This window comes from Larus michahellis, chromosome 23, assembly GCF_964199755.1.
Source record: "Larus michahellis chromosome 23, bLarMic1.1, whole genome shotgun sequence".
NCBI lineage: Eukaryota > Metazoa > Chordata > Aves > Charadriiformes > Laridae > Larus > Larus michahellis.
In genome coordinates, this window is record NC_133918.1 from 6,446,701 (window position 1) to 6,459,510 (window position 12,810).

Genomic DNA, 12,810 nt, shown 5'->3' on the forward strand with positions numbered 1-12,810 from the left:
TTTTTCAAAAGGATACGAAGCTGGAATATATTTTTTGCAACTCCAAATGTTACAACTTAGAACGAAGGGAGGGTTGATGTATAAATAAAGGAGGCAAGATGTTCCTCCTTGCTGAGGAAACAGCAATCGAGACCCCTCTGCAAAACTGCACACCAAATACAGCGCTTCTGTCTCTTCCCTGGAATAATCTAGGCCCACCTGCAGGTATTTCGGAAGCAGTGACAGAGCCCGGTGAGCACCGAGCAGGAGCAAGATGTGAATCCTGATGGCTGAGATTAGGAAGCGCCCAGCTCTGAGCCACCCCAGGAAAACCCTGAAGCCGCTCACTGCCACCAGGGAAGCAAGCTGGAAGAAAATTAGAAGCATGACTATCAGGAAAGGCAAATAATGAAGTAAAATGGAGCTGAAAAAAAAATAAATAAAAGAGGCTGTTAATAAGCAATCTATTCTCAATGCTCTATAACAAATAGTGGGCTTTATTTTTAAAGTGTTCTTCATGCACAAAGCGAAGAGGCAGAAGGGTGAAAAACGTTGTCGAGGCAAAAGGAATCTCTGTGGAGGACATCAAAAGGAAAGTACCTGACGGGAAAGCGTAATGTCAATTCACAACTACTTAAACTTCTACACTGCCTTTCAGAGTCCACCGTTTCCGCAATTCAGAACAGAACACACTATTTAGTTATTTATTCCTAGGTGGAAGTACGCCTGCTCTGCTTTCCTCCTGTCTGCGCTCCCATGTGCCACCCCTGAAGCAATCGTGACGGAGCAGCACCAGCTGGACAGGAACGCACAATGCTACGGCAGCTTTTAAGAGGGATTTTTGATGGCCTTGCCACACCAGCATCCCCAAAGCCAGATGACCCTTAAGCCTCCGCTCTGACACATGAATGATTGGGGCTCGGAGACTTTATCAGGGACTCCCGGGTGACAGAGAAGCCGAACGAATAAGCTGCAGGGAGCACATTCTTCACATCGCTATTTACTGCGGCCACAAAGCACACCACAACCTCCGCGCTATAAATCACAGGGTTAGCGAGGCAGGGAGAGAATGGGAGACTGTCAACGCGGCAGCACCAGGACAGCACGGGCTCGGGGCGGCTTTCCACCCCAGAGAGCCGGCAGGTTCCGTCACAGGCTCCTGGAGAGTCACCCTGAGCTGGCAAAGTCATTACTAAGCAGCATTCAAAAAGTCAAGAACAGCATGCTTTACACCTTGCAGTAATTAACCTAATGTAAATTAGGCTGAGTAGCAGAAAAAGGACTAGTCTGTTTAAAAAAAATCTGTGTTAAAAAAACCAGATCCTTCCCAGTTCAGCGCTCCAAGTGTTACCCCAAACACTGAGCAGAGAAGGAGGCTGAGCTGCCTGAAGACACCTGCCCCAAGGCAGAAACGTCCCATTTGCTGTCCTTAACGGTTTATCATTACATTCTGGACGTAGTCCCTCAGATGCCCGTTCTCAAGGGCAGGACATCCAGAAGGGATAGGCAAGATCACAGCATCACAGACTGGTTTGGGTGGGAAGGGACCTTAAAGCCCACCCCGTGCCACCCCCTGCCCTGGGCAGGGACACCTCCCACCAGCCCAGGTTGCTCCAAGCCCCGTCCAACCTGGCCTTGAACCCCTCCAGGGATGGGGCAGCCACAGCTTCTCTGGGCACCCTGGGCCAGGGGCTCACCGCCCTCAGAGTGAAAAATTTCTTCCCAATATCTCATCCCAATCTCCCCTCTGTCAGTGCAAAACCCTTCCCCCTCGTCCCATGGCTCCCCTCCCTGATCCAGAGTCCCTCCCCAGCTTTCCTGGAGCCCCTTGAGGGACTGGCAGGGGCTGGAAGGTCTCCGCGGAGCCTTCTCTTCTCCAGGCTGAACCCCCCCAGCTCTCTCAGCCTGTCCCCACAGCAGAGGGGCTCCAGCCCTCCCGGCATCTCCGGGGCCTCCTCAGGCTCCCAGCAGGTTCCTGCTTAGCGCTCATCCATCCGCACGGACGTCTGTCGTTGGGTGCAGCTCCAGCCGGGCATCCCAAGGACTGAAATCCTGGAAACCCCCAGGGTGTGTTTTTTCTGCTGACAGAAATATAATTGTCCTTTCTTCATTAACAAAAATGATGACAAGCAACCTCCCAATCAGTACTTCTGAAGAGGATCTCGGAAGAGGGCTGAGAAAACAAAACTCCAGACAGTTTCACAAAAATAACTGTCTCCTTTCCACCTTAGCATGAAAAATACTGTAAAAATTCCTCTTTATTGCATAGAATCAGTGCTTTGTTGAGAGTAAGGTATTAGGGATGTTTACAAATAATAGAAGAAAATAAGTAAAAAGAAAAAGGTGAAAGATTTTGTACAAGAGCAATTTTGAATCTGTCTGACAAAAATAAACTATGGAAATGCAATTCCATAATAGACTTTTTTATGCATTCTAAGTTTAAAAGGTCTCATTAGAGTCAGTTAAGGTATACATGCAAAGTAATGCAAAAATGCAATTCTGATTTCCCTTACTTCAAAGACCAATTTTACAATATTACCACAGAGCTTCTGCAAAAACCCCATGAATTTCATTTTCTTGGAAAATAAGGACATCTTTTAAGAGACAATCTGCTACTAACACCTGAACAGTAAGAAGTAAGCTCCAATTTTACAAGGAAAATTATATGCTAGACAACTTTAAATCACAAATACTCCAAATGTAAATTTGAGATCTGTTATTCCAATATTACAACAAAAAAAAAAATGTGAGGAGAGGGTTCAGAAGCAATAAACTATGTAAAAGACTGAGATCCAAAAGGCACCTCTCTTGGAGACGCCTTTGTACATCGGTAAAATCCAAACAGAGGTGTCTTTTGTGTCCTCCCCTTCTGCCCCGCGGAAGGACGGAGCAGCAGAGCGGGACCGAGCGGCGCCGGAGCAGAGGGTGTGCGGGAATACTGCGCGGGAGGAGAGGAAGTTACTTATTTCAGAACTAAAAATGTAGGATTTGGGAAGGAAGGGCAACTTGACCCCATTTTATATTGAGATAGATAATTCCAGCAGTCTCTCTGGAGTAAACAGGAGATAAAATGAAGGTATGAAAATGTCAACCGATAGTAACACAGATGTTATCATCCAGGAGTGTCTGCTATTAATATAAACGAAAGTGCAAGAAATTGTTCCCCTCCCATCCACTTATTTCCAGTCCACTTTGCAAAAGAAACAGAAAAGCCGACCTGTGAGGTACACGTGAATGTCTTGTAAAATTGTACACTCTGAAAGTGTCTTTTTGAAACCAGGAGACTTAGAGAGCACCTCGACTTCAGGAAGGACACTCTACTGAAACACTTGGGTTTAAAACGGTTGTTTAGTCAAACGCACAGCTATTAAGACCCTGTGTCCATTGATGGTTGCCTCCAAGAGTTTTCAGGAACAAAGTGAATCAAACCAGTAACGCAGAAAGGAACCGCAGGCTCACGTAGCAAAACAAAAAGAAGAAAAACCCTGATGGTAAGGAGTGAAAATTACCATTCACAGCCTTTCACTCGCCAGGCCTTCTTCAACAACCAAATCGAAAAAAAACCAACCGCGACGAAGAGTTAATGGAAGACAAACGACTGAAGAACTCCAACTATGGACTGCAAAGGAAAATATTTCTCCCTAATTTTCTAGGCTCTGCCTATGCAGGTAAACATTAACTACAGTATCTAGAAATAAAACCACCCCTACTCAAATGTATTTTTTGACCAGTAATGTTCAGGTCTAAAGCAGAGTATTTGCATTACAGCTGACTCCTGAAATATTGTGCCAGGATTTCCAAAGCTACGAAAAACCCTTTTAACTCATTTCTTCTTGATCTTTTTTTTTTACTTTGCACAGTCTGACAGATTGATTCTCATGTTAGTCAAACAGGACTGCATCTTAAGGAAAAAAAAAAAGAAAAAAAGAAGGCATTCCCTGCCAGAGTTTGATCTCCCCGAAGAATACTGAAATGAATTCCCATCACGTATTTGGAAAGACCTAGTGACAGCACACCGGGATTATCTATGGGAGCCCCAAGATGAACTGAAGGTCTCTCTCCCACCCATAGACAAGAGGGACAGATGTGCTGTTCCTGCTGAGCGTTTCCCACAGATCAGGTGGAACAGGAAAGCTGTGGTTGGCCTCAAAGTCACCTTGACTGGAACGAAGTCAGCTGCAACACAAGGTTCCTTGAGGACAGATGGAGACACTTACACTGACAATAAATGGGATAACAGTTACAGAGCTGTTAATTCTTACACTTCTGGGCACAATGTCCAGCTGTAGGCAAGACATCTATTTCCCAGTGGTGCACCACCATATAATTAAAGACGTGAAGTAAAGGAGAATGTTATACCCTTCCTCTGAACCTAAGGAGATTGACATTTGCTAAGAATAGAGAGTAATCAGTCCTGAGGATTTATACACATCATGAGAGATGACATGAATTTTGTCTGTCACACACCAGCACTCAGCACTGAGGCTGGAGGAGCAATTATTAGAGGGACCAGCAAATCCAGGCTGGCACCTGCTGTAACTAAAAAGCTCAAACAAGACCAGGGCAAACCTAGAGATGAACCAAAGAATTCTGCTGAACGTTTGTGGTAACACATGTGCCAAAAGCCACCAGCTCTCAAATGGCCCACCTGAGCCATCTGGCACAGATGAAGGCACAAATGTATCTCTGTGTATTGGCCCTATATTTAGTTAATAAAGAAGTTCTGGTCAGTATGTTCTTACAATAAGAGGCTAAGTGTCAGCAACAGTTACAACCTCCTTCTAAAGACATGAAGCCCAGCATCATGCCCTAGTTACTGCTATACATACACCCTTCCAGTTCCTTCTCATCCACTTCTCCTAAGCAGTTCTGAAAGAGACTCCAAAACCTCTCACTAGCTTCTCAAAAAGCTGGTTTATTCACTTGGGTATTCACCTATTCATTTGGGTATTCACCAAACCAATTTCCACTTGAATTTTTAAGCACCTGTAAATCCCGGTTACAAGTTTACACAGATACAAGCATATTTTCCCACTACCAGTTTCCTCCAAAACTCCGCTGCCATTGCTTTTTATTCCACCAGTGCTGATCCTTATTCTACGATTAGAGCAGAACCAATGTCTACGAAGTTGATCTTTAAGCTTCAGCCTGGTTATTATGTGGTTTTTATAGCCTCGGCAGGTTCTGCTGTGGTTAGCAGAACATCTCCTCCATCTGGCAGGCAATTAGCACGGCTCTGTCTATGTTTCTCCGAGGTGAGCCATTACCTTCCTGCGCGAGCTCTCTCTTACGTTACGCTGTTGACATCTATCACTCTCAGTAGAGCGGAATCCAAATTTCATCCCCAGGATGATGTCCAGGAGAACGTTACAACTAGCTAATTTTGAACCTTACCTTGTCACCAATCTCCTGGGTACTGGTAGGACAAGCTATCCGCATTGCTAACCTGAGGAAAGGAGATGGATCGCCTTCCAGCCGACGGCTCCGGCACGGTAAGAGTGTGAACCTGCAGAGTGCCACCCAGTCGAGAGCTTCCAAGAACTTTATAAACGAGTATGTGACAAGAAAAAAAAACCCTGCTCTGATGTGGGCAAGGCTAATCTAATTGTCCCTGAGAGCACAGAAATCAATATACCTATTTTTAAAATTTAGTAAACCTGCAGTAGTTAACCAAAAAATCACACACTCCAGGATGTCTCTCTCCACAAACGTGCGGGCAGCTCGAGTGCACACACTCTGCTGATATTTCATTAAGTCCCTGTTTAACTTAAAATGAGATTTAAACAAACCTTTTGCCCTTACAGTGTAACAGCATTCACACCTCATCTGGAAGCCGATAGTAAGGTATCAAAGGGTTAATTAACATGTATGCAGTGCGTGGTTTAGGCAATATTAAATGGAAATCTCTGAACAGACAAGTGTCACCGAGTGCAATGGAAATAAATTGGGCGTCTCCTTCCACACTTCAACTTTCTCTCCCTAGGTTTGCTCACAGCTCTCTATGCTGCTTGTTCAGTAATTTCACGCTACGCTGCTTAACAATGTAAGCATGGAGGCTCAATCTAAAACTGCACTTCCCAAATGTCACTTGTTTGTGAACACATGGCTGAACCCAAAATTGCTTTTAATATTAGAGTGGTGCCTGCTGGCACTGCTGTAGTTAAGGGTCTGTCAGAATTTCCATGATAAACCCCATTTTCTGGGGTATAATACCATGACCATTTGCTACAGATAAACCTGGTATACAAGGTCACAGCAGACAAACATGATTTTTAAAATTTTCAAACCAAGTTTGCTTGGCTATTTTTGCATTTAAGACACTTAACGCTGTTTTGAGGCCTCTTAACAGTTCTGGGTTTTTCTTACCATCCCTTTAACTCCAGAACAAACTCAAAGGCACAACTCCACTCCACCCGGCCCCGGAGCCACGGCTACTGCCACGGAGTCTGGGCTACGGCCTCGGTGGGACACAAAGGGATTACAAACACCAACGGAGGGTTCACTATTGAACTATTGCTGGGGACAGAGAAGACAAATACATAACTTTTCAGCATGAGGATTTTTCTGTTGCCATTACTAGCAATTTAGAGGTGTCACCCCACTGGCACAGTGAGTTGGTGTATTTTATATTTCATGGCATATTTCATTTTTATATTTCATGGCCCAGCCATTAGCACGCCCACCAGAGGATCCTTTTATACCACTGTAGTTGCAGAAATTAAATAATAAAATCTATTTCTTTATTTTAGAAAAGGAGAGAGCTCGAAGGCCAAATCTGTTGGCTAACAGTGGAGTCCTTTAAACTGTGGGCTGAGCATTACCTGAAAAAAACCAACAAGACAGACACTTTCAGGAACCCGATGGGCTGAGCTTGCTTTCCGTGGGATGAGCTGCTCAGACAACAATTATTGTGGCATTGGATAGTCAAAGACGGCCTGCCTGCAGTTGCTGAGAGGGGGATATAGAATACCAAGGACGGGAAAACTCAGGAAAAAAGGTCCTCTGGGGTGACAACCATCTTCCTTTTCTAGTTGGGTTAATGATGTTCCCTTATTAAAAAGGAAAAATAGGAAGAAACAGCATGGGGTCTTTTTGTGATTCTGTAAGCTCCCTTGAAGCCTGCAGTGCCAGCGCTGGCACTAGCCTCCAGAAACAAAAAAAAAAAAAGGGACTCACATTAGTCACAAAGCGGCCACTCAGGCTGATTAACACACAACTTTGATCGCTACTGAATATAATTCTGTGCAGAAAGTTTCAGCTCAAAAATGACCGAAGGCATTACAGCGAAAAGGTGTCAGGTTGAAGAGGGGGCTGCCAAGGACCGCAGGATCCCAGGGCCACCATTCAGTAATCATCTACCGTTTACTGCTCTCAGAATACAAACCGTTGCAAAGGAAAACCAGACATCACCACGTCGTTCCACAGACCGAGACACAGATGTGCGTGCAGTCCACTTTGAACAGACTTGGTTTTGTCCAGAAGAAAGCGTTAGGATGCATTACAAAAGCTACAGAGTTAAGGTGAGCTGACAAGAAAAATGAGCGAAGGAGATATTATAAATGCTATTCTACAGTGAAAACTAAGTTTGCCTCTCTGGAAAGGAACATCTGGGGCAATTTTCAAACGCTACCCCCTCTGTAATCATTTATCCTTTCCCCAAAGACTACGTAGAACTGATCCCCAATTTAAAAATTCACAGATCCTATGGAATCAGTCATGCTGATCAGTTACACTTCACACTTACAAACAAGAGAATGCAGTACGCGTGCTGTCATGAAAACCGTCACTGACTTCAGAACTGTCAAAAGTAACAAAACATCCAAGAAATTTGCCCCAACGAGAAATAGTCACACAAAGTCACTTCAGCATGACTCTCCTCTTCAAACTTAAGTGAGTGAATAGATTAGAGAAATTCAGATATTTTCAGAAGGTTATCACCACAGTCTTATTAAAACTTAAAAGTATTTCCAGCTTATTCCTTCCCCTTCAGTGTGTACCTAATGAATTGTATTCAGTTACATCACTCACCTTATTCACTGTGAAATGCAGTCTGGATGCATCAGAAAACAAATCCTAACTTACTAGTCCCAAAACCACCTCTTCACAAGGTGTACGGACCATCTAGCATTTGAGAAAGTCATTACTATGCCCTCAAAATAACACAAATTATCAACAGGCATAAAACAGCAACACGGCAAAATGAAAGAGCACATTGTCAAAACAAAGGCACTTTCCATTTTGCTCCTAAGGTTACGTCTCCCGTTCGTTCCTTTGTATTTCGTGAGCGGTTTGAAATAACCCTTCATCCCAACAGACACCTACCTGCGTTGCCATTTTTCCATAGTCAATCCATCGCAAAGTGGCGAAGTTGGTCGACTCAGCACAGTTGAAGCCATGATTGAAGCCAGCGTGGTAACCATAAGGAAACGTAATCATGAACTCTCCAGCTTCTTGGGTGATCTGAAAAACAGAAAGGAAGAGGTACCCCACACATCAGTTGAAGGAGCAGCTTGAGAACAGAGACCTATAAAAAAATTCCCTGGTTAAATCTCTCTCAACTGGAGTGTAGGCAGAATAGTCATTGCCAACTCTTGGCTAAACCCAGAACAATTTCTTGTTAACTGCAGAAACTCTGAAGTATTTCTACTAAGGAAAAAAGACAGTTCGATGGATGGAAGGGGCCACAAGAACTGAACTATTTAGACTCAGAGGCTCCAGTTACAAAAAGGGTCGCAGGGTGCAACATTCCAAAAGATCAATAAATCTTTAGATAGTGACCACTTCAGCTCACGGTAAGTCCAAACCTGCACTCCCACCACCACGCTAGTGGAGCCAAGGAAACTGGATTTCCCTCCTAGCACGCACTCTACATTGCGGGCTCCTACCAAAGTACGTTACCGTTCACTGCATCTCTTTCCCCACTCACATTTATCTGTCTCACTCCCGTTTGTTCACCAATAAGTCATACAACCTAAAAATTACAGCCCACCATTCATCTACTTAATTAAAATTAAAACAACACTAAGCATTACGGACATTATTAATATAAGGTTTAAAAACCCTGAAGATGACAGCTGTAATCAGAGGTCAATCAATTTGCGATGCTTCTAGAAAACTCTCTTTTTAAATCTTATGCAAAGAAGACACTGGGGAAAAAAGCAATTTAATTGTTGCAGTATAGCACAGATCCTAAGAGCAACTCGCGGTGATACAACGCGCTTGGAGCAATCCTGCCACTCCAGCTCTCCGAGCAAGCATGCGACAGCACCTCCCTTCTAGGGATTAGGAAAGAGGCAAAATTTGACCTTCCCTGTCTTTCCAACCCAGAAGCGCTGACAGACCTTTCCTAGCAGTCACATGCCAAACATCTCCATCGGGATTCCTTCCCACCAGCCCTCACTCACACCATAGAATCATAGAATCATAGAATTGTTGAGGTTGGAAGGGACCTTTAAGATCATCGAGTCCAACCTTTAGCCTACCCTGACAAGAGCCACTTCTAAACCATGTCCCTCAGTGCCCCATCTACCCTTTTTTTAAACACCTCCAGGGATGGTGAATCCACCACCTCCCTGGGCAGCCTATTCCAATGTTTAATAACCCTTTCAGTGAAAAAATGTCTCCTAATATCTAATCTAAACCTCCCCTGACGTAACTTGAACCCGTTTCCCCTCGTCCTATCACTTGTCACCAGGGAGAAGAGGTCAGCCCCCATCTCTCTACAACCTCCTTTCAGGTAGTTGTAGAGGGTGATAAGGTCTCCCCTCAGCCTCCTCTTCTCCAGGCTAAACAACCCCAGCTCCCTCAGTCGTTCCTCATAAGGTTTGTCCTCCAGGCCCCTCACCAGCTTTGTAGCCCTTCTCTGGACACGCTCCAACACCTCAATGTCCCTCTTGTAGCGAGGGGCCCAAAACTGAACGCAGTACTCGAGGTGGGGCCTCACCAGTGCCGAGTACAGGGGGATGATCACTTCCCTAGCCCGGCTCACCACACTATTCCTGATACAGGCCAGGATGCTGTTGGCCTTCTTGGCCACCTGGGCACACTGCTGGCTCATATTCAGCCGGCTGTCAACCAACACCCCCAAGTCCTTTTCTGTCGAGCTGCTTTCAAGCCATTCTGCCCCAATCCTGTAGCACTGCATGGGGTTGTTGTGACCCAAGTGCAGGACCCGGCACTTGGCCTTGTTGAACCTCATACCATTGGTCTCAGCCCATCGGTCCAGCCTGTCCAGATCCCTCTGCAGAGCCAACCTACCCTCAAGCAGATCAACACGCCCGCCCAGTTTAGTGTCATCTGCGAACTTACTGAGGGTGCATTCAATCCCTTCATCCAGATCATTGATAAAGATATTAAAGAGAACCGGCCCCAGCACCGAACCCTGGGGGACACCACTTGTGACTGGACACCAACTGGATTTAACTCCATTTACCACCACTCTCTGGGCACGGCCATCCAGCCAGTTTTTTACCCAGCGAAGAGTACACCTGTCCAGGCCATGAGCAGCCAGTTTCTCCAGGAGAATGCTGTGGGAAACGGTGTCAAAAGCTTTGCAAAAATCCAAGTAGATAACATCCACAGCTTTTCCCTCATCCACTAAGTGGGTCACCTTATCATAGAAGGATATTAGGTTTGATAGGCATGACCTGCCCTTCACAAACCCATGCTGACTGGGCCTGATCACCCTGTTCTCCTGCATGTGCCGTGTAATGGCACTGAGGAGGATCTGTTCCATGACCTTCCCAGGCACCGAGGTCAGACTGACTGGCCTGTAGTTCCCCGGATCCTCCTTCCGGCCCTTCTTGTGGATGGGTGTCACATTTGCTAACCTCCAGTCAGCTGGGACCTCCCCGGTTGTCCAGGACTGCTCATAAATGATACCAAGTGGCCTGGCGAGCACCTCCGCCAGCTCTTTCAATACCCTTGGGTGGATCCCATCCGGCCCCATAGATTTGTGCACATCCAGGTGCTGAAGCAGGTCCCTCACCATTTCCCTTTGGATTAGAGGGGCTTCATTCTGCTCCCCATCCCTGTCTTCTAGTTCAGGGGTCTGGGTGCTCAGGGAACAACTGGTCCTACTGCTGAAGACTGAGGCAAAGACATCATTAAGTACCTCAGCCTTTTCCTCATCCTTGGTCACTATGTTGCCGGCCCCATCTACTAGAGGACAGAGATAATCCTTAGTCCTCTTCCTATTGCTAATATATTTATAGAAGCTTTTTTTGTTGTCCTTGACAACAGACGCCAGGTTTAGCTCCAGCTGGGCTTTGGCCCTCCTGATTTTTTCCCTACATAGCTTAACTACCTCTTTGTAGTCGTCTTGAGTGGCCTGCCCTTCCTTCCAGAGGCCATAGATCCTCTTTTTTTCCCTAAGTTGTAACACTAGCTCCCTGTTTAGCCAGGCCGGCCTTTTTCCCCGACGGCTTGTCTTCTGGCACATGGGGACAGCCTGCTCCTGCGCCTTTAAGACTTCCTTCTTGAAAATCATCCAGGCTTCCTGGGCTCCTTTGCCCTGGAGGACTGCCTCCCAGGGGACTTTGTCAACCAGGCTCCTGAAAAGCCCAAAGTCCGCCCTCCGGAAGTCCAAGGTAGCAGTTCTGCTGACCCCTCTCCTTGCTTCTCGCAGAATCGAAAACTCTATCATTTCATGGTCACTGTTCCCAACCAGAGCAGGTCAGAGCCTGCAGAGATTTCACAGAACTCGCACCAAGGATGGGTCCAAACAGAAAATGTAAACAGACATTAGCAGAATAATTAAAAAAAAAAAAAAAAGAAAGAATAAAAACTGGTGTGATAATCCAAGAAGCTTCTGCAGTATTTCGGGATGAGAGGCGCTGAAGTCCAGCCTGTACCCAGCCTCACGGAGCATTCTCCCACCCAGCCCGCTCCATAAATCAAAGCAGAGTGGTAGATTGCTAACTTCAGAAGACGGAAAGATTATGTTTCTGTCAGGAAATCTACATCCTGGTGTCTTCATTTCAAGCCCACAGTGTATGTCCTCCATGTCACTGCTGTCAACATTATCCGTACAATAAATTAGAAAGCACTCAAGATGATGGATAGGCCATGCAGAAAAGTAATAACTATTGAAGGAAAGGCAGCACAAACTGCCACTCATGGAGAAAGCCCTAAATTTACTGACTTCTGCAAGCTCTTGAAGAATAAATGGAGAAATCAATAGGAGATTACAGAAATACACATTTTTAATTATTAAAAAGCCCTAGTATTGATCTGTTTCTTTTTTTCTAGAAGTAAATACCATTATAGAGATTTATAAATGCGTGCCTATTCACTTCATTGAAATCTGCCAAGACTGTAGATGAAGGGATCCTATCTCTGTTTCTAAAGAAAGACGGCACACTTTCACTGTTTCTGAATAATAGCGATCCTCCTTCAAAAGCTACTATTTCAGGACAGGAGGTATTCAGATATAGGCTGCTCCGACTGAAGAGATCTCCTCCTCCTTTTTACACTTAAAAACATCCTTCCAGGGAGCGCCACAGAGGAGAGAGAAGCTGTCGTAAAAAACACACTCCCCCCACGCTCCATACATCAGGACTGGGAATTACATTTAAGTAACGCGTTAATAATCCCCCTTCCTTTAAAAGGTTTGGGTGTGACAGTAACACAGTCCTCTGGGTGTACATTGGTCTCCTCTATGTTTTTTGTAAAAAACAGGGAGACAAGAATCAGATTCTTAGCTTTCAGATAGCGCGTATTTTAAAGGCTTCTACGTATACTCAGTATGAAGGAGACACCAGACATCAATCTGCAAAAAACCTTCATGTCACAAATCACAGTGGGAAGATTCATAGTGGGAAGCCTAGCTAA

At 45.3% G+C, this 12,810-nt stretch overlaps 1 protein-coding gene across 7 annotated transcripts in view; it reads right to left on the reverse strand.

The window, feature by feature from the left end:
- Positions 1 to 12,810, reverse strand: part of KDM4B (lysine demethylase 4B) — a 94,964-nt gene that overhangs the window by 41,531 nt on the left and 40,623 nt on the right. For all 7 annotated transcript variants that reach the window (XM_074565811.1, XM_074565816.1, XM_074565814.1 and 4 more), the window contains exon 8: positions 8,302 to 8,439. In XM_074565811.1, the coding sequence (XP_074421912.1) occupies positions 8,302 to 8,439 (138 nt within the window). The remainder of the gene's footprint in view (positions 1 to 8,301; positions 8,440 to 12,810) is intronic.